At 38.6% G+C, this 20,961-nt stretch overlaps 2 protein-coding genes across 3 annotated transcripts in view; one reads left to right on the top strand and one right to left on the bottom strand.

The window, feature by feature from the left end:
• Positions 1–509: 509 nt before the first annotated feature.
• On the bottom strand, positions 510–19,817 carry APIP (APAF1 interacting protein). Its single transcript, XM_029207945.1, has 7 exons — positions 19,559–19,817; positions 12,474–12,574; positions 7,759–7,807; positions 6,448–6,565; positions 4,865–5,000; positions 1,551–1,718; positions 510–941 (listed from the first exon to the last, which is right to left on the bottom strand). The coding sequence occupies exons 1-7, from the start codon at positions 19,613–19,615 to the stop codon at positions 842–844; spliced, it is 729 nt and encodes a 242-aa protein (XP_029063778.1). The 5' UTR covers positions 19,616–19,817; the 3' UTR covers positions 510–841.
• A 71-nt stretch (positions 19,818–19,888) lies between these two features.
• Positions 19,889–20,961, top strand: part of PDHX (pyruvate dehydrogenase complex component X) — a 78,577-nt gene continuing 77,504 nt past the window's right edge. Inside the window, exon 1 of one of the 2 annotated variants that reach the window (XM_029207946.1) lies at positions 19,889–20,138. In XM_029207946.1, coding sequence (XP_029063779.1) covers positions 19,985–20,138 — 154 coding nt within the window. In that variant the 5' untranslated portion in view covers positions 19,889–19,984. The remainder of the gene's footprint in view (positions 20,139–20,961) is intronic. The other variant, XM_029207947.1, reaches the window with a different exon arrangement.

The following is a 20,961-nucleotide window of genomic DNA, read 5'->3' on the forward strand; positions in this document are numbered from 1 at the left end:
CATGGACAATGACAAATGGTAAGATCAAGGGACTAGAAGTCTGGATGAGGTTAAAGACTTGCTGGAGTGAAAGAACTGGGGTAAATGAACTCAAATGATTCAAGACGATAAACCGAGAGGCGGGTGTATGAGGTTATAATTTAGAAGATGGTGTATTAGTTTCTCTCCCAATTAAATAAAAGCATTAACCAAATAAAACCTTAAGATCAAGATGGTGTTGCTTTCGGCTACATTAAAAAAAAAAACACTTTCAGATTACATCTCTGGGTTGGTCACAGTTTATTTGGCTAGGAGAGTTTGAGTTAATATCACTTGATTTGAATTTTACAACAGATCCCAATATAAGATGAGTGCCCTGTGTTACAATATAGGCAAGCACTACAGCGTATAGGGGAAATCTATAAAATTGTTTTGACATCAACATTGAGGGATATATATGTCCTTGACTTTTCATGTAAATTTATGATACCAATATTAAAATAAGAAAATGCTCATTCTGTAATTAAGTAGACATTTTCCAATGAATTCTATTATCCTAACAACTTTAAAGAGTAATAGGAATTCTCTGGGAGTATATATAAAAAATTAAAGGAAAATATTTTGCTGTTAAGGGGTTTAGAAATAAACACAAAAAACATTCACTATAAAATTATTCCATCGTATTGCCATTTAAAATACAAGAATATAAGCAAATATCATCCAGTTGTCAGAAGATCTGCAGCATTTAGTGACAAATCAATAGCTTCATGGAAATTTTCAATTCATTAAAAAACATACCTGAGTCATTTAAGTAATAATTAAGATGAGCTTTGTCTCTACGTATAATAAACTTCCACTTGGCTTATACAATTCCATTTTCTCCAACGGGAAGCTGTGTAGGATCCAGTCCTACCTTCTTCATTGATACGGCAACATCAAATAAATAGTCATAACACTCACACCTGTTAAAAGCAAAAAGCACTAAAAGTATTCAGTGAAAAGAGAGTTCTCCAATCCTAACAATCACATTTTTCCTCTGCATCAAGTTAACCCTGTTCCTAGCAGATTTTTTTTTCTTTCCTCAATTCTAGGCAAAGTTTCTCTTAGTTTGTCTCCAACATTATTAAAACACGGAATCATACTGAATCATGCCACCATACTATGCACTTCTCAGGAAATAAAAGGGAGTTTAAAATATGCTACTTATGTAAATTTAAATTTTTTATTATGTGCCATTTTTTGAAATAAATACAGCAAATCTTAATGCAACTTGGGTTAGCTTTATTCTAGCCCTCAACTCAGAGAACAAGATCTGTATCTCCTTCTTTGTATCAAAGAGCATAGTGCCTTGCCAAATAATAGCTCATCTGAAAAATATTTCTTAACAAAAGAATATATAATACAAATAAAATATCTAGAAATAATTAATGATAAACTATTTAAATTTAAACCAATTTGACCAGTAACACACAAAAAAACCATACTCCATTTTCAATCATAAAACACATTTCATTCTCTTTTAGAGTGTGGTGACTTGCCCCAGACGTTCTTTGGTTTCGGTGTACACTTACATGCTTTTAGCCTTCTCCCACGTCTCTCCCCAGACGTAGACTCCATGCCGTCTGACTAGTACTGCACAGGAGTCTGGGTAATCATTCATTGCTCGGGCCATTCGCTCTTCGAGGTCTTTCTCCTCAGGTGTATTCTCAATAATGGGTACTACTAACATATCATCATATCTATTAAGACAAAACAAGCCATTTGCTTTCCTTTTTAAAACAAATAAAGGCATTCATATATAAAATTTATATTTTTTTCAAATAACAAGTTAGACGTTCTCTTTATATCTGAAAAGCCACTCCAAATTAGGAACAAGATTTTGCATGTTATTCTGTGTATCTTGTATAAACAACGGTATCAAGAGACGCCTTGGGAATTTGGCAGGCCTTGTTCCAATCCTAAGTATAAGTGGCAGAAATTTGTACAGGATACCAAAACCTAACAAAGAAATTATCAAGATCATACAAGTATTTCCCTGAAGGATAGAGAATCACAGTAGTTTTAACAGGAGATGAGAAATGATAAATTTCAGAATTAGAAGCATAGGAAGGATTAACAATTGAACTACTTATTAAAGCAGGAATTTCCCAACGATACAAAATCATTCTGTTCTATCTCTGCAGGACCCAAAAGTGTCTTGGATAGACAAATAAATAAATGCAGGTGTGGTTTATGGCCCTGGGATAGCAAAAACCTTTTGGAGCTAACTATTAAAGGTATGACAATATTTTCAGAACGTTCTCAAATCTGTGACATTAGAACTTCTTTACCTTATTTTTAGTAAGTACATGTGATGAAATCAGAATATGCATTTTTCATTTTTGTTTCTGCAGTAATATTTAAGCAAATAGCTTGTTACTGGTAAAACTATGTCTATTTGTGAGGTCATTTACAACCAATCAAAACTCAGACATGTTTTCCTTTTAACATGAATTTCTCTTGCCTTGCTAATGTTACATCTGCTTTTCAACTACCTCTGTGATGGCTAAACTTAACCAAAATAAGTTCTATCCATATATTATCAGAAGTTACTACTTCAGGGAAGGTACAGACTGAGTAGCTGTCATGTGATAAAGAACCTGGCCAACCATGATCAGGAACAGTACGAGGTTGCCCATTACTTCACTTAAGTAAAATAGAGGTAATTATAAAATATCCTTAAATGTGGAAGGAATAAATTGCTAGTCCCAAATCTTTCCTAGTATTGGCCAGGAGAACCACAAACTTATATTTTCCTCTACCATATACCGAACAGTCAGAAATATCTCCAGGTGCAAAATAATTCACAGCAAAATAAGACCTGAGGAACAGAGCCAGGGTAGTCCTTTGACCATCAAACAGTATTCTTTTCACTCTACCATAGGCATGTTGCATCCAAAAGGTACAACAATTATAGTTAACATGGTAACCTCCCCCGATAAGAATTAGGCATTTGAAAGTTATTATAATTTTTTTTAAGATGGACTTAAAAATTTAAAAAGTAGAATAGAAAATGTAAAAACTCCATTCTTTCTTACTCATCCACCTTTTATTGCCCCTTCTTTTGACTGGACACTTAGGATTCTCCCCAAATACTGATGAAGTATCACTGCCCCTGAGCTGTGATAATGACCCTGTTACTGATTTCCCAGCCAGGTTCAAACAGAATTGCAAAAGCATGTCAAAAAACTTTGTACTCTTTAAATTCTGAGACATTCAAAATAATATATAAAGTGTATACGTTGTGATGCATAACAAATGACATCTTTTCAGTCATGGCATTTGTTTTTCCACAAAATTCCAAAGGCTCTCTATTGTGCTCCGCTCCTCTACCCACCGTCTCACACGTTCTTCTGACCTTTTTTTTTTTTTTTTTTTGTGGTACTTAGGCCTCTCACTGTTGTGGCCTCTCCTGTTGCGGAGCACAGGCTCCGGACGCGCAGGCTCAGCGGCCATGGCTCAGGGGCCCAGCCGCTCCGCAGCATGCGGGATCTTCCAGAACCGGGACACAAACCTGTGTCCCCTGCATCGGCAGGCAGACTCTCAACCACTGCGCCACCAGGGAAGCCCCTTCTGACCTATTTTTATTTCTTCACCAAAGCAATCAAATGCCGATGAAACTGATAGCACACATAATGCCTCTCCTTCAAGACCCAGATATGGAAAAGGCAATATGCGGCTATGCTTTTTCTAGTATGTACACTTTCATAATTTAAATATTTAACTTTTGTAAATAGGTGTTTCCCAGTGCTGAGGAATGCTTTAGGCACACAATAAATATTAACTAAAATCAAGTCCAATTAACTTCTCAGCACACTAGTTTAAACACATACAGTCTATTATGTGCAGTAACAGTAAGATATTGCTGTAGGAACACTTTAGAAAAACTGGCACCCTTTTCCTCTAAACAAGGCAAAGTGGATTCAGCCCCTTTAGGAAATTGGGAAGGGTGAAGGCTCAGGAACAAGAATGCCTGTACATTCAAACAAAATGCCAAGCCTGTCCCTGAGCCCTGGGAACGCGTTTCTTCATGTCACTACTCTAGATTGACGAATAATTGCTACATTTTTGTGGGCTGGTGGGTTTAGCTGATTTTATCCAGAAGGCCTCTATTCTATACTATCTATGCCAGTTTCCACACTGAAAAATTATAAACGTATAGAGATCTACTTAATTAAAATAATTATAAAACTTTTTTAAAAATGAAAATATTCCAGAAATACTACATGAGATCAAAATGAAGCATAAGATTTAGTCAGAGCTGAAACTTCCTGAAGACAAAGTGAAGGTGAGGAGAGCTTGCTCTTGGGGTTCTTCAATAAAGGAACACACTCTTTCCAGCTCTGTAGATATCTCAGCCAGGATTTCTGCATTTTACTCTGACAAACATTTAATTATTCATGTTGGCAATAATTTACCAAGGCTGGGTTGGGGACGGGGAAAAGCAGGGGAGGCATCTGATCTGTGTCACTGAGAATGGATCTGGAAGTATAATATTAAGGGGGGTACTATCTAACACAGATCTACAACATCTCATTAAATACATAAAAAGATCAGTATCCTGTTTATTACAAGAAGGAGAAATACTGTTCAAATTATTCTTTTTTTTTTTTTTTTGCGGTACACGGGCCTCTCACTGTTGTGGCCTCTCCCGTTGTGCAGCACAGGCTCCGGACACGCAGGCTCAGCGGCCATGGCTCACGGGCCCAGCCGCTCCGCGGCATGTGGGATCTTTCCAGACTGGGGCACGAACCCGTGCCCCCTGCATCGGCAGGTGGACTCTCAACCACTGCGCCACCAGGGAAGCCCTGTTCAAATAATTTAAGCAAAAAATAGGGGAAAATACCTGTAATACCCTCCTGAGATACATTTCTTTATTCCTTTGATCATCTCTTGATGTGTAATTTTAAACTCCCTTCCTGGGAAAAGAAGGGTGGCCATGACAGCAGCTTTAGAGTGGGTATGAATCACAGCACCTGCTCCTGGAGGGGGAAGAATACAGTTACATGCTCAGTGAAAACTAAATTGCACCTTTTAAAGAAAAAAATATATACACATAAACACACACACTTATTTGTATATGGCTTTGGACTCGTTTTTCTTGGCATGGAATAATAAGTTGGCAGCGGGTAGGAGGAGAGAAAGGAAGAGAGGAAAGAGAACTACTGATAGAGAAGTCAGAAAGCACAAGGAAAAAGATTAAGCTTTATCCAGCATCAGGACAACGCACGATACTTTATACAAGCTCAAGAAATATCCTTTACATGGTCTGAAGTACAACTATAATGACTGTGGAGACCATAATCATAATGCTACTACCACTCAATTAGGGATTCCTACGTGCCAGGCACTGGGCAAATCCCCTTTATAGATGTTATCGCTTCGTATCATCACAACAACCATCTCCCCCATTTAATGGTCAAGGACATGAGGCTCAGAGATGTTAAATAATTTGTCCATGGTTATTTAACTACGTTGTCCAACTAGACAGTAGTTGAAGAACTTGGATTTGAACCCAGTTTAGTCTGTCCCTTAATCATCAAGATACGCTTCATAGTGTAGGCCATATCTTAGTAACATAAGGGGATGGTAGGAATTTTAAGATACAGATGCAAGCGATTTACCTAAAAAAGAATTTGTATGCTATAAAACTCAGTAATGGCTACTTTTGCAATGGGAAGTTTATTTAGCTTTTTGCTAGGAAAGATTCTTCATGCTGTTAGAATCTGTTGCTGAAGTTTCATCCTTTCAGTAGTAGCTGATAATGTCTGGGAACAGCACATGGCATGATTACTAACTCTATATTGATTTTATTCAGGGGCTATACTAAAGCATGGTCCTAATGACTTCATTGCTAAGGCTGAGCCAGTACTTCAGTTATACTTTCCTATTTTTACATTGTCCTCTAGGTTCAACCTTTCCAGGTTGGTTTTCTACCACAATTTCTGGGAATTAAAGTAAGAGTCCTATTTTTATCATAAAGTAAATTTTTCAAAAAAGAGGATCACTCCTACTGAAGTGAAGAAAAGGGCATGATTTTCCCTCATTTGTATTTTGATTAACTTCTACTACAAGTTCCCAGAGATATAACTCTGAACTAAGAGTAGGAATTGGATTGTAAATATAATATTTCGTTGGCTAACTTGACAATCTAGTGGAATCATATTGATCTAGGTTGGAATTCTGGCCCCAATACTCACTGGCTGTTTATTTTGGGAAAATCTTCCCAGAGCCTCTGTCCTCTCATATATAAAATGAGGTAATAATGGACCTCCCACAGAGGCTGATGTGAGGACTGAATGAGTTAACATATTTAAAGTCCTTGCACATAGCAAGTATTCAAGAACTGTGAACTACAACAACAATTGCCATTATTTACAGGACCCTACTCTGCAAATATTCTTTACGTTGAATACATTTTCTGCCTACCTCTCATTGTGTAAGCCTTCATGAAAAGAGGAGTACACTGGCTTTTTTTAAGATTCTTATATGGTGGAGGTCCACTTATGTCCTGTTCATTGATGTCACAAACAAACATGTCTTCAGGCTATTTAGAGGGGGAAAAAGAAAAAAAGAAGGCTTATACAATATCAATTAGAAATGTCCCCTTTCTTGTGTGTGTGTGTGTATATATATATATATATATATATACACACATATACACAATTCCATTTATATATAGTATATATAAACAGTGCTAATATATATACATATTTAACACATATTTTAAATATTTATATAATTATAGTTTGTCTCTCAAAATTTTTTAGCCATTTTGAAAAATAAAAAAATGTTTTCTACTAATAAAAATCATCTCAAGAAGTTAAAAAAATCGACCTTTAGAATTTGAAGAAAAAAGTGATATGGAAAATTTAATAGGCATGTAATGATGTTGATGTCATTTCATCAACTTAGTTTCTCAGCTTTGCCATGTAATTTCACAACTATATTTCAGAGAGACTATATATAATCATCATTTTAGAATGGGTGTTATAATTTTTTTCACATTTCATAATATAAGAGGAAAAATACAGAGTAAAATTTTCTTATCCCTTGAGAAACTTAACTGGTACTCAGAAATGTTAATCTCGATGACGTACTCTATTTTTAAAGCTCTAAGGAATTATGTAGATCCACAGGTTTTTCCTAGTAATACATGCATATCTCTGACTTGTAACTTTCGTTTACCAGGGTTTACTACAAACTACAATATAAATGTTTTATTAATGAAGCACTATGCCTTAGACAGAATTAAGTATTATGTGCTTGTTTTAACTCTATTCTGGGTTTATTCTAGCATTAATACAGAATGGGTCTTCTCAAAATGTTGATACAAAGTTTTATAACTTTAAATTGAAAGAGCTTTGCCATTATTAAATATGAATCAGTTTGGTCCATTTGAGACCACCAATCTGATTACCCTATTAGCCTGATAAAGATGGTGTTATAATGCTGCAAAGTTAGAATCATTTTTTATTATGACTTAAGATTGCACTATTCACTTTTGCCCTCTAGAGGCTGAATGAGAATTCAAAACACCTGATTGCAAGCAGGATACTTACCACCTTAAAAAAATTTAATAGTTACTTAACAAATGTTTGTTGATTAGTTATTTAAATCATCACAATATAACCTCCCTTCAAAACTAAGATTTCTTTTAATATTAATTACATTTCACAAAACAATAATCAAGTAGAGAAGAACAGACATTTGGGTTTAAGAAGTATCCCTTTACCATACCTGAATGCGTTCCTTTTGCACTCCTGAAGGAGCAATGTAGATTTCATTGCTGGTAACACAAAATACAGAAATTGGTATTTATTTAACTCTAACGTTCTGCTTTTGCAAAAAGAAAAGTGTACCCTTGCAGTCCAATCATTAATGATCTTTATAAATCAAGTCATACAAATAGCTGCTTTATTTAATTAATGGTGTAGGCTGTATAGAAAGAATACCAAATTAATTTCTTTATAATGCTGGTGACACAGTAAAATGTTGATAGTTGCTTTTGTTACATTTTCATATATATTTCTTTATTTCCTTTTATGGTGCAAAATCAATGGTAACCAGGCTTTTATCTGGTTAGGGGAAATACAAATCTGAAAACATAAGTCTTTAGCATCTTTAAGCATGAATAAGCAGAGTTTATCTTACTATACATGGAACACAGTTATTCTAAAGTCCAATCAGGGGAAATATGCTCACTTGGAGCAGATCTCTGCTCCAAGAAATCAGGGTTAATTTTATTGTTTGAAATGCTCTTATTATAAAACATGACGCTCAGAGACCTCTGCTGGATGGTTTGTTAAATTACAGCATTAACACTGGGCTACTTTTTGGGTGGAACAGTATATGCTTCCTAACTGAAAAACACTTCTATCTTGTGAAAATATTTGGTAACAAAGCCAGAACAATTGCAGAAAGTTAGAAATATAAAAGGCATGGCTACATCTGGAGATCTCTGTGTTACACAGCACATTGTGCTAAGGGAGATGCTATAACACTACCACTTACCACAAGGTGCTTTCAAACTTGCTCCGGAAATTAATCTAAAATCTTCTCTAAATTCTCTCCACCCTCAACAAAGGTCCTTTGGCTCATGTATCAGTTTCAGTTGCTGACAGAGGGTGTTAAAGAACTGCCACATAATGCAAATGAAGGAAATACCAGCACCTGCACGCTCCAGCTTCTGCCACTGAGGCATGGACGTAGGGACACGAATAAATATTGACTGCTTCCCAGTGAAAATGAGGATGACTGCCTATATTGAATTGAGCTGTCAAAGTTGGGGTTACTAATAAACCTATAGACTTGGAACTGAAAAAAATTTAAGAAAGTTCCTTTAAGGATCTACTGGTAAATTAAGGTCTAGAAAATAAATGCCTGATAATGGGAGTGAAATCCAAAGCAGAGTAAGCTTTGTTCAAGCATTCATTTTCACAAAGTACCTATTGCTTTAGAACTTTGTTGCATAAGAAAACCATAAAGTGGCACTCCTCTGGAACCAGTGGTAATGCATAGGGATCATTACTGTTAAAACGGCCCCTTATAAATACCAGGGATCCAAATCTTTCGTCCTCATGTAACATGAAAGAGACTCTAGAATCATGTGTGGTACCTAGTCCAGTCACCTCCGCTGGTAAGTGGACTTGTAGGTCTTCTTGTGTGCGGAGATATTTATGCAGTCCTGGGAACAGACTCAAATAAAGTTCGAAACAGTCTGCTGGTAAATAAACTCCACCTACGAAGTGGGAAAATCCAGGGATTTTATTCAGTTTGTTCAAATAATTTGGTATGCTAAATGTCTTTTCTTTTTTTTTTTTGGCCATGCCGCATGGCTTGTGGGATCTTAGCTCCCCGACCAGGGACTGAACCTGTGCCCTCAGCAGTGAAATTGTGGAGTCCTAACCATTGGACCGCTAGGAAATTCCCTGGTATGCTAAACCTATTTTTATTACTGCCTTTAAAAAATGGAAATCAGTTTAGACTTTGATCAACTTTGAGTAATTAAAAGATTAGCTAAATAGGTTTTAGAAAAAAGTATACCTACAAAGAAGGAGATACGTGGATAAAAATATTAATACAAAGATGACAGAGCCTTTATTTTAGGAGGGAAACATGCCAAAGACTAAAAGTGAAGTATTTACTTGGTACTGTAAGCCACAAACAAAAGCATTTTGAGTTTCAAGGTATTAAGTTTTAGAATTTATTTTCTCCATACTCCCTGCTCTTTCACAATGTGGTGAGCAGATGAACAAAACACAAGAGTTTATAATACATGTTCTATTTTTATTTACTTAAAAAAAATCCTTTAACCCTTACTATGATTCAATTATCTTGTCTACAATATAGGTTTATTAATTTTAATTCTAACAGCACACAACAGGATTAGTGTCTCTGACACATAAAAATATAATGCTGTGAAAGACAGGAAACCAGCCTAAGTACAATGGCTGCTTAGTATCCTGGAATTGCCTTGATTACTGTTATTTTCTTGGTCCTCCGTTTCTTCCTTCTGATTTAACTGTTATATGTGTCTTAAGCTATCTTTTTTTTTTTTTTTTGCGGTACGCGGGCCTCTCACTGCTGTGGCCCCTCCCGCTGCGGAGCACAGGCTCCAGACGCACAGGCTCAGCGGCCATGGCTCACGGGCCCAGACGCTCCACGGCACGCGGGACCCTCCCGGACCGGGGCACGAACCCGCATCCCCCGCATCGGCAGGCGGACTCCCAACCACTGTGCCACCAGGGAAGCCCGAGCTATCTTTTATTATATACATTTTTGGCACCATACACCAGTAGCATAAGCTAAACTGATAGTAGCCAAACCTTGGAATCAGTAAATAATTTCATATTCCCCAAAGGGCTTATTGCTAGAATTAATTCTGGAAACACAATCTATTGGGTTTGTGCTTCATTCCAAATTTATTCGCTCTAAGCATCAGATAAAGAAAACCAAACTTTCACTAACATGAGAATAATATTGCTGATAAAATTATTGATATGGGTCTATGAAGTCATTTAAATATTAGGGAGAAAATTCAACATGTTACTACAAATTACCCATTCTACTCTGTAAAGCAAAAATTTAGTAAGATTCCAAATACAGTGCCATAAAACTGTGGCTGTTTTCACCTGTGACCTCCAGGAGGCTCCTCACCAATTAAGAAGCTGAGGAAAAAGCATTTTACAAACACAATGCAACTTCCCTATAAATTGACTGTAGTGCCATAAAGCCAATTAATTTTAAGAGGTGCCAGTGAGTGTTTTAGGGTGACCACACATAATTTTAGTGCATGTTTCTACAAAGAATTTTAGTTTTACTAAGAACATAGTCTTTTATGTCTTTATGATCAAAAATATTCCCTCTTGAGATCTGCAATGGTCCCTTACCTGCATTCTATTTTTAACTTAGCTTTTTTTTGAGCCAGTTGGAAAAGTTATTTTAACTCAGTTTGGTAGAAAGCTCTCTTTTGTACATATACAAACTATTTCTGCAAATGCAAAAAAAAAGCAGTTAACTAAAGGCAATGTTTAGAATATAATTTATCATAAGTAATACAGGTGAGAAACCAAATTACTAGGACTCAACTCCTAAATGAATAAATGAAACAACAAGTGTTGTTATTATAGGACTTTGCTGTTAACAGATCAACTTGAAAGTTTTGGCAAAATAACTTGAAAACCTGCAAAATGCTGATTGACGCATTAGCACTGGGTTGATGGTAAGAGATGACGCACATGACGGATGTCCCATGTGTTGATACCATGTGGAACAGAACGTTTCCAGACTGAGAGCCTCCCTGCACATGAACTGTGACATTCGTTGACTAAGGGCTCTCCTGTCATTTCCCACAGTTTAATTAATATTTCATGAATTCCTTGGTAATTTGAAGCAGACGAAATTTCAATGGCATCATCTTGTGGTATGCCATAAAATCCCCTTTGTTCAAAATGTTCTGATTACATTTTACATTCCGTTCTTTTCTAAACAATTCAACATTACATAAATATTGTAGTAATCCAATTTTGTTAAAGAAAGTGAATTAGGATAAAGAAATAAATCAAGTTACTCAGTTTTTTTTTTTTTTTTTTGCCATGGCTCACAGGCCCAGCCGCTCCGCGGCATGTGGGATCCTGCCAGACCGGGGCACGAACCTGTGTCCCCTGCATCGGCAGGCGGACTCTCAACCGCTGTGCCACCAGGGAAGCCCCAAGTTACTCAGTTTTAACATTCAGCCTCCAGACAATATTATTCCCAAAATATTTCAGGAGCAAATACATTAATCCTGTTCCAGAAACACTTAAGAGAGTGAGATTCCACAACCTCTATTTTCATTGTTAGTAGGTTACTTATTTCTTCACCCTCTTAAAGGAAAGACAGTGAGTAAGTCTAAAGAACAATTAACTACTATTCATTCCTTCTGTTTCAAGGCCAGTACCTCTTGTTTTGTCCTGTGAACAACATGGACCTGCAGGTGCTATGTCCATTAATAATGATACATGCATTTAGAAAGGCATATTGCCTTTTTTTGGACTCAAAAAAATGTAATTTTTAGAATTTTAGGTGGTTAGTAATCTATATTTAAGTGACTTTAAGATATGTATCTGAACCTTTGAAACAAATCCTGTCTATCCAGAGGGGACCCTTGGTAGTTCCAGACATATGAACATACCCAGCAACATGTTATTTAACTTTGGTACTCCATGGACTGGGGACCAAATTATTCTGATTAGGAATTATGGTTCTTAAATCCTTAGATATTTATTATATCTGCAACATCTGCACACTTATTCCATTCAGTTATGCAAATACCTATTTCTCTATTTAGAAACTAAATACCTTCAGTATCATAAAACCGATCATTGGTTGTTCCTTGTACATAATACATGTTAGGCTCTCTGTGGTCTACTTATATGGAGAATTCTCAGAAATGAAATCAGCCAGAAACTTACCCGTGCTTCAAGCTGATTCCTCCTCCAGTCCCAGTGACCCAGCCCAAATGGTAAAACTGTTTGCAGAGCTCTGGGATCAAGTATTTTGGATGTTCCTTGTCCTTAAAAAGAAGATAATGATTTCTAAAATAGACATTATTTTATCAAATGACTATTCTAGATGATATCTCTATTAAGAAACCAATTTAAGGAAGTTTAAGAAAATCTACCATAGAGAGGTACGGTGAGGGAGAAAATTATTACAAAATATATTTTGTTTTTAATGTTTGGAATGTGGATCTACTATATTATTTTGCAACCAGGAATTATTCAGTCTAATATTATGGAACAGGTTGCAAGAACAAGGTGGAGAAATGCCCAGATTATATTACAAAGTATCTACTGAAATGGCTGAAATAAAATAGGATCTAGTGCTGAAAGGGACATGCTTCAGTCTGTCCAGAAAATTTCTTTACACATAACATCTTATTCAATTAAGGCATGATATACATGATATACTATGATAGTTATTTGTTTATTATCTGTGTTGGTTCAATTTTATTTTTATTCTAAAAATGTCCTTTGTTTCATAGCAATTGTATTGTTTTCTCTTATTACAAAAGCAATATATACTTATTATGGAATTATAAAGTCAAGAATATAAAAAGCACTCAGAAACAATCATAATTAATATTTTCTAGGCCCAATCCTATGAAGATATATGTTGGGATAAACACTGAGCCTTATTTATTTATTTATTTATTTATACTGAGGTATAATTGACATAGAACATTATATTAGTTTCAGGTGTACGATATAATGATTCCATATTTGTATAAATGGTGAAATGATCAGTACGATAAATCTAGTTGAAATAAAAGCCTTACTTTTAAATGTCTAATGATTACTTCTTTAGAAAACAAAACAAGGCGTTTCCTCCTCTTTTTTAAAGCTAAAATTAATGAAAACAAAAACCGTAATAAAGAAATACAATGAATTCCATTTTGGCAGTATAATATACAACCTTACCTTGAAAACAAGTAAAACTGCTGAATAAGTCATTCAAACAATATTTCAAAATATACTGCTGAGCTGCCAAGAAAATAAGGTTTCACAGCCATAAAAGAAACAAGACTGAGTCTACCTGGGAGGGAAGTGAGATCCAAAGCCCTAATTTCCCTGAAGGTATTTGCAAATCTCTGGTGACCTCTTCAATTTTGATAGCTATGCATGTCACTAGAAACACAAGATAAAACCTTGGGTGTGCTCAGAATAGGGCATCTAATAGAAAATCCCTACATACACATGGGACCCCAAGGGGCTATACCCTCCAGGTGAAAGTGAACAAGAAGTAGTCACACTGCAGAGAAGCACAGCTAGCAAACCTGCATATATAAATCTTGGCACTGGGTAAAGGGGAAAAAAACATCTTTGAGTCCAAAGAGGGATTATTATTGAACAGACTAAATTTTCAGCTATTTAATTGGATTTCTGAAATTATGATATTTTCCCAAATTCACTGTTGATATTTTACATACACATTTTATTTTAGATAAATACTACGAATGATCATTTGATGGAGTAGACTTAAATATATAAAATTAAAAACATGGGAATGTTGACATTTTTTAAAAGTTCTGATTGAACACAGGCTTAGGAGTTAATGGACACAAAGGCAAATCTATATTAGACCATTTATTGCTTACGTGACCTTGGGCCTCAGTTTACTCATCCATTAAATAAGAACATTATGAGGATTAAAATGAGATATAATGGATACAAAGCATGAAGCACAATGTGTGACACAGTCAACATTCGTTTCCTTCCCATTTTAACGAATTAAAAATTCCTGAATTAAAATTAAAGTTATATTGGTCTTTCTTACATCTTTCCTTATGAAATCTAGCCAAAATTACCCATGCCCTGTATAATTTGCTATTTCCTTTTTTAGGGATATAAGTGATATTTTAATTACGTATTAAATTACAGCTAATGAGAAGACTCCTGCAGTTTTCCAATCCTTAACCATCAACTTGCAGGGCACGTTGCAAACATTATAGAAAACAGTCTGTTATTAAGGGCCTCCCCTTTCCCTTTTGTCTTTCCAGTACTGAGGTATTAGAACAATTAGCCTGCTTCATGCTACAGGAATAACAATGGTAAGGCAGCTGTTGTTAATAAAGTTTCATTCAATCGCTCAAACCCACAAAATTACAATTTCAAGAAAAATAATCACTTAGCAGCAGGAACCAACAGAGATATATTTAGTAAAAATGCAGTCATTTAAGTTATCCAGAATAATAAGTAAAAATTAAAATATGTATTTTAATAAGAATTCACAAGAAAGAAAAGGTTTAGTTAGTATTTAGCTCTTCCCTGAATGTCAATATTACTTGTCTGTTACTGTTAGGTCGGTTAGAATAAGAATTTTGAAAGACATATCTAAAGATGGATTACAATCAACTTCTTACAGTAGAGGTTCCATACAGAGAGGAAGAAACATTTAACAGTATTTTGTATATACTTTCAAAACACTAAAGCCTAAACAGTTTTTGAATCAATACTTCATTTCCCCAATTTTTCAATCTAGTTATTTTAAGGAAATCAGCCTCCAATGTCACTGAGATACCTTCTCACAGCCAACAATGGCTCTAATCCCTTCCCCCACCTTTTCTTTCAATTCAAGCATAATAGAGGCATTATTCCTCAGATAGAGGTTTTCCCAAGGGACTCTTACAAACATTAAAATGAACACGTGTCAAATGTATTTAGCCCATCAATTAAATGAGGGAACCAAAAAGATGATACAACGGTGTCCAAAGAGAATTCAAAACACACACACATAAAAATAATCAGGAATTCTGGATTTACAAATAAATGATATAGAAAAACTGGACAATACCCGCTGCAGCAATAAGGTGAATCTCTATAAGACGACTTGCCTTTCTATGAAAAATAATCACCTGCATTACTGTCAGCATTCTACAATCCACAGACCTGTAAAATAGCGTGAAGATAGCCCCAAGACACCTAGTAGTCTTTTTTGATCATTTCAGTCTCGCAGAATTTTTTCTCGCACTGGCCTAAGAATGGACTGTATACAGGCACAGTCAAAGTGTCAGCATTTTCTCTGTCTCTGGTCTTTGTTTCCTTCTGCACTTCTGATTCATTCTCCTCGTTGCATACTGGTTTTCTCTGCAACTTCACCTCCACTCAAAGCCCTATTTCTCCCTCCTACCTTCACTACACTTAAAAACTCTTCTTACGGGGCCTCCCTGATGGCGCAGTGGTTGAGAGTCAGCCTGCCGATGCAGGGGATAAGGGTTCGTGCCCCGGTTCGGGAAGATCCCACATGCCTTGGAATGGCTAGGCCTGTGAGCCATGGCCGCTGAGCCTGCGCGTCCGGAGCCTGTGCTCCGCAACGGGAGAGGCCCGCGTACCGCAAAAAACACAAAAAACAAAAACTCTTCTTACCAGTTAAGCACTGACTAGAAATCAGAAGACAAGGAGGCTGGCTTTAGCTTTGACCCCCACTACAGCGAGTCTGTGACCCTTTCTGGCTATCAGTGTCCTTATTTTAATAATCTGGATCAGTGATTCTTAGACTTCTGAATTTCAAGACCGGTAGTTTTTGTTGCTGCTTTTAAAATTTTAGGGACTGACATAAGGTTACCAGTTAATGACACTGGTTATATTTAATCATCCATTATCACATTTTTCAAAAAGGAAAGTGCATTTTTAACATAAAAAAAGTAGGAAGGATAATGTTGGAATGAAACATAGTCCTTTAAATGAATGCAATGAATTTTGTGAAATTCACTTTACCATCGTCCTTATTTTTCTTATTTTGCAAGAATTGAGTAAAAGCTCTCACGGACACATATTTGGGGAGGATTAAAGTTACCTTTTCCTATTTGGTCTCCTTGCCTACAATATCTCCTTTTTCTTCTTCTCCGGCTTACCCTTCACTCTATTATTAGTACTAAAATAATAACACTACTTTGATCACTGAACTCCCTTCCTCAAATCATTTAATGTTCAAATATCACCCCCTGGGTCTCTTATTTAAGTCCATCTGCTTTCTTGCTCCAATTTAACTTTTCACATATTTTCTTTCACTTTTTTACTTACATCTCTCAGTTCTAGTCAACCTAGTTGTGGTAATCAACCTCCAGGATGGCTCTCCCTGCTTTCTGGTATTCACATCCTCATGTAGAGTTCCATCCCACATTGTACCGGGCTGGTCTGTGTGAAGACAGACTAAGATGTGACAGTATGTCACTTCTGATGGCAGGTTACTAAAGCCTACAGCTTCTGTCTTGGTTGCTCTCTCTTGGATCACCTGCTCTGGGGGAATCCAGCTGCCATGCTGTAAGGGTACTCAGCCTATGCAGAAGGCCATAGAGTGAAGAACTGAGGCCTCCAGCCAATAAAATGTGAGGATCAGAGGCCTGCCAATAACTTTGTGAGCTTGGAAGCAGATCCCAGCTGCAGTCAAGCTTCGAGATACCTGAAGCTCCAGCTGACAGCTTGACTGCCAACTCATGAGAAACCTTGAGCCAGAACCCTGAGCTAAACTCTCCTGGATTCCTAAATCATCAGAAACTGTGTGAGACAATGATTGTGCATTAAGCCTAAGTTTTGGGATACTAGCTGTGCAGCAACAGATGACTAAGACACATTTTCTTGCCAGCCAAGAATACATCTTTTTCTCTTTGCACTGTTATTGCTCATGCTGGATCTCCAATTATCCCACCTCTAGCTGTCAAACTCTTGCTTGTCAGCCTTTACACCAGGCTTCCTACCCACTTCCCCTATGATTCCTTCTCTCATCTTCTCCGCAGGAAGTGATACTTCCTCAAACTCTGTGCCATGGCATTTGCACTGTGTACCTTTTTTTGGTGTCTATTATACAGCCCTGTCATTCATTCATTCAACAAACCTTTACTGAAGGCCCTGAATAAATAAATACGAATAAGAGAAAATCCTTACCCTTGAGGGCTCAAACCCTAGTAAAGAAGTTAACAGCTGTGAAACGACAAAGCAATATTAAAACAAGATGGTCCAGGGCATTATGGGAACAGAAGCTACTGGTGGGAGGGGGCAGGAGTTGGGAAAAGCTTCATAGAGGAAGGGATGCTGAGCTAAGTTTTAATGAAGGATGGCCAAGTATGCAGGTAGGTGAAGAGGAGAAAGGGCATTTCAGTCAGAGAGAACTCTGAGTAGTTGGAACCGGAATTAGGTTCTATGGGATGGAGGGGGGAGGGAAAAAGACTGTAAGGACCTTTCATCTAAGGACCAACCATCTATGCTATAGATGGCTGATAACTGCTGAGTATTTTTAAGTAGAAGATGATAGGATCACACTTTGTTTTTGAAACGTGTCTACAGTGGCAATAAAGAGAAGAGGCTGAAGCATGACAACCAAGGAAGGAAAAGACCAGACCAGAAGAAGGATGTGGAAATAATTTCAAATGAAATTGTAAGGTGGTGATGGTGGAGATGGATTTGGAAGATAATTAAGAAGTTAAAAAGAAAGGGTGGGCTTTGGGTGAGAAGACTGAAAAAAAGGAAGGCTTAGAGGAACTCTAAGTTTCAGTTGGCTGAGTAGCTAAGTGGGTAGTGATACCAGTCATAAGTATTCCTTGAGTGTCTATGTACCAAGCACTTCCTGGGAATTCAGCCATGAACAAGACAAAGTCTCTGCACTAAAGGAGTTTATACTCTAGGGGGTAGTTTAAAAAAAAACGATGTCGACTGAAAAAAAATGCACAATGTGACAGTTAAGTTTAATTGGGGGCAAAATAACCCGGGAGGGAGCCTCTCAGCCCAGAGGAACTGCTCCAAAGCGGTGGGGTGTGGGGGGAGGTCAGTAGAGACGTGATTTTAGTGAAGGGGGGTTACATGGAATCAAGCACACATTTTGGCAGATGGATGCTGTTACTCACAAGAAGTCTGCCGCTGGTCACGAGGAGATGTCTCCATTAATCCTTTTAGTGCTTTTCTAGATATAAGATGCAAGAAATTGGGCTCATAATATGTTCTCTTAAAAATAACTATCTGAAGTCCTGTTCTTCCTCGAATATCTCGTTCCTACCTCCTCTCTGAACTCCTTTCAGGGTGTGTTGAAGGTCAACCACTCCAGTAGATAGTGACCTAAACCTTGTAGAGGCAGGCAGTGTATGACAATTTTAGCTGGCAGTGAAAAGAGGAAAAAATAAATAAGCTGTAATAAGTGGGAAAAAGGAAACAAACAAGGGACTTTGCTAATCTGTGTTAAGCCACTTATTTGCACAAGATAGTGGTTGACAAGTATTTCCCAATAAAATACGTCATGTTACTACTTTTTAATTGGGGCGTTCAGCCCCGAAGAAGAATAACAGGAGGAATAAGGACTTTCCCTGTCTCTTAAGCAAGGCTTCTCACATTGTAATTGTTTATTCGTCTAGCTCTCCTCCAGACCCCAGGCCATTGTCTTAATCACCACCCTGAGCACGTGGGTGTTCCACAAAATTCTTAGTGCGCAGAAGTGAATGAAAAGTTATGTGCAGCCTGAGGGTGGATTTTCCTTTGACTTCTGCTTAAGAAAAAATCCTTTTTACGATCATCCCATAATCAATCTAAACCGAGACAGGCAAAGAGCAACTGTGCAGATGAAAAGTGCCGGCTACAGTCCGCAGATCTGGCTCGGAGTACGTTTCCGAGTATCTACTGGGCGGCAAACGTCGGGCTGGTCGCCAGGGCGCAGAAAAGAAGCTCGAGAGCACAGTCTTAGCTTCATTTCCACTCCAGAGCTTCACGTTTCCCAGCTTGGTCTGTCTTCATGTTAAGTTGTTTTGAAACACACACGAAAGACGCCCGACGCTCTCCTCCGTTATTTTTCCCTTTTGAACGTTTGGTGCCCAACCCCCGCCATCAAAGAATCCCAGCGCTGGAAGGAGGCCCGCCTCGGGGCCCGGGGTCTCAGGTCTGCACGAGGAACGGTAGCGGCGGCGCGCGGGGGTCGCGTCCGGACCGGCCTGAAGCCCCACCCGACCTGCACCCAGCTTCCGCCGCCGCGCCGCGCCGTTGCCTCGCCTCCTCGGAATACAGTGCCCCGCCCCTACCTGCGCGCGACACTGCAGTGAGCAACAGTCTCCCTCCGGAGCGTGACAGCTAGACATGGCCCGGACGAGGGGTACCTGCGCCCTCCAACCCTCTCACAGCTTTGCTTCTGGCGCTCCGCCTGGGTTAACGCGGCAAGGGCCGAACTGCAATCAGGCGGCCCTGAGGGCACCCCGGGGGCGGGGCGGACAAGGCGAAAGGCGGGTCTGGGAGGGCCTCGCTGCCTGGAGACCCAACCGCGGAGCCGCCTGACCGGGAGGCGGGGCCAAGCTGTTGGAGGCGGGGCTAGAAGAGCTTGATTCCAAGGCTCAGAGGGGCGGCTGGCGTCCAGGGGGCGTGTCCAACACGGTGGGAGGCGGGTCCTGAGAGGGCCTTGATGACTGGGCGATCAGGCTGTGCAGAGGGCAGCCCGGGAGAAGGCCGGGAAGATGGCGGCCTCCTGGAGGCTAGGCTGTGATCAGCGGTTGCTGCGTTGCCTCTTGGGCTTCTGCGGAAGCCCAGGGCTGGTTAAGGGGGCTGCTGGGTGGTCTGCCGGCCGTGGAGCTAGTTGGAGATGGTTTCACAGCACGCAGTGGCTGCGAGGTGAGTGGCTGGGGCTCGCTCAGCTTCTGTGTATCTGAGCAATGGGCCTGGGGCTGGAGCTTTTTGATTGAAGGCCTGCATCTGAGTGTGAGTTGCCAGGGGCTCACTGTTCCCTTGGCTTTTTCTCGGGGAGGAGTCTGCTGACTTGGCCTACTGCATGCCGCAAAGGGCTTTTGGGCAAACTAGGAGAACTTGATTACGTCCCTGGCCGCCTGGGTGATATGGCTTCTCCGTGACCTTGCCTTGGAATTTGGGTTGTGAGGCATCTCTCGGGCCTTTTCCCAGTCACATTTCAGGTTTCTTTAGAGTTGTTAGGTTGACCAAGTTTGTTGAGATTTAAATGTCACCGGTAGCCGTTTTTATTCATTCTCCTGACCTGTCTCTATTGGGAGACCTTCGAGGCCACTTGGGTTGCTCCACGCGACGACTGTGGTAAAGGACCCAATTTGTAAATGTCCAGCCATTAGACATAGGTCGGGAAGAATGTTTAACCAAAACATGAGCCTGAAAGAGTGAAAATTTAGGAGGGGAATCTTACCAAGAAGTTGTCGACTTAAAGACATACAACATAAGAGTTGTGAGTTTAAGTTTTATTCAGCGGCTTACTGACGATTATAGCACGGGAGACAGCCACTCAGCTCCAAGGAACTGCTCTGCAGAGGTAGGGGGGAAGCCAGATTGTATATGAATTTTTTTGTCTAGGAAATACATACAGTCAAGCATATATCTTGGTAAAAGATTACTGCTAATCACAAAGAACAGATATCTCATGTTAATGGTTTTAGTATATTTCTACGAATAGGAAGATGTAAGAATCCAGGGT

Source organism: Monodon monoceros, unplaced genomic scaffold (genome assembly GCF_005190385.1).
Source record: "Monodon monoceros isolate NGI ecotype Baffin Bay Population unplaced genomic scaffold, NGI_Narwhal_1 Super_Scaffold_7, whole genome shotgun sequence".
Classification (NCBI taxonomy): Eukaryota; Metazoa; Chordata; class Mammalia; order Artiodactyla; family Monodontidae; genus Monodon; species Monodon monoceros.

Bases quoted from the DNA above. Each gene is read 5' to 3' on its own strand.
- APIP (XM_029207945.1), bottom strand. From the start codon at position 19,615: ATGTCTAGCTGTCACGCTCCGGAGGGAGACTGTTGCTCACTGCAGTGT. The intron at 5,001-6,447 runs GTAGGCAGAAAA...TTCCCCCTCCAG, and splicing joins GAAGGCTTACACAATGAGAG to GAGCAGGTGCTGTGATTCAT. The intron at 1,719-4,864 runs GTATTTTCCCCT...TTGTCTTAATAG, and splicing joins ATCTCAGGAGGGTATTACAG to ATATGATGATATGTTAGTAG.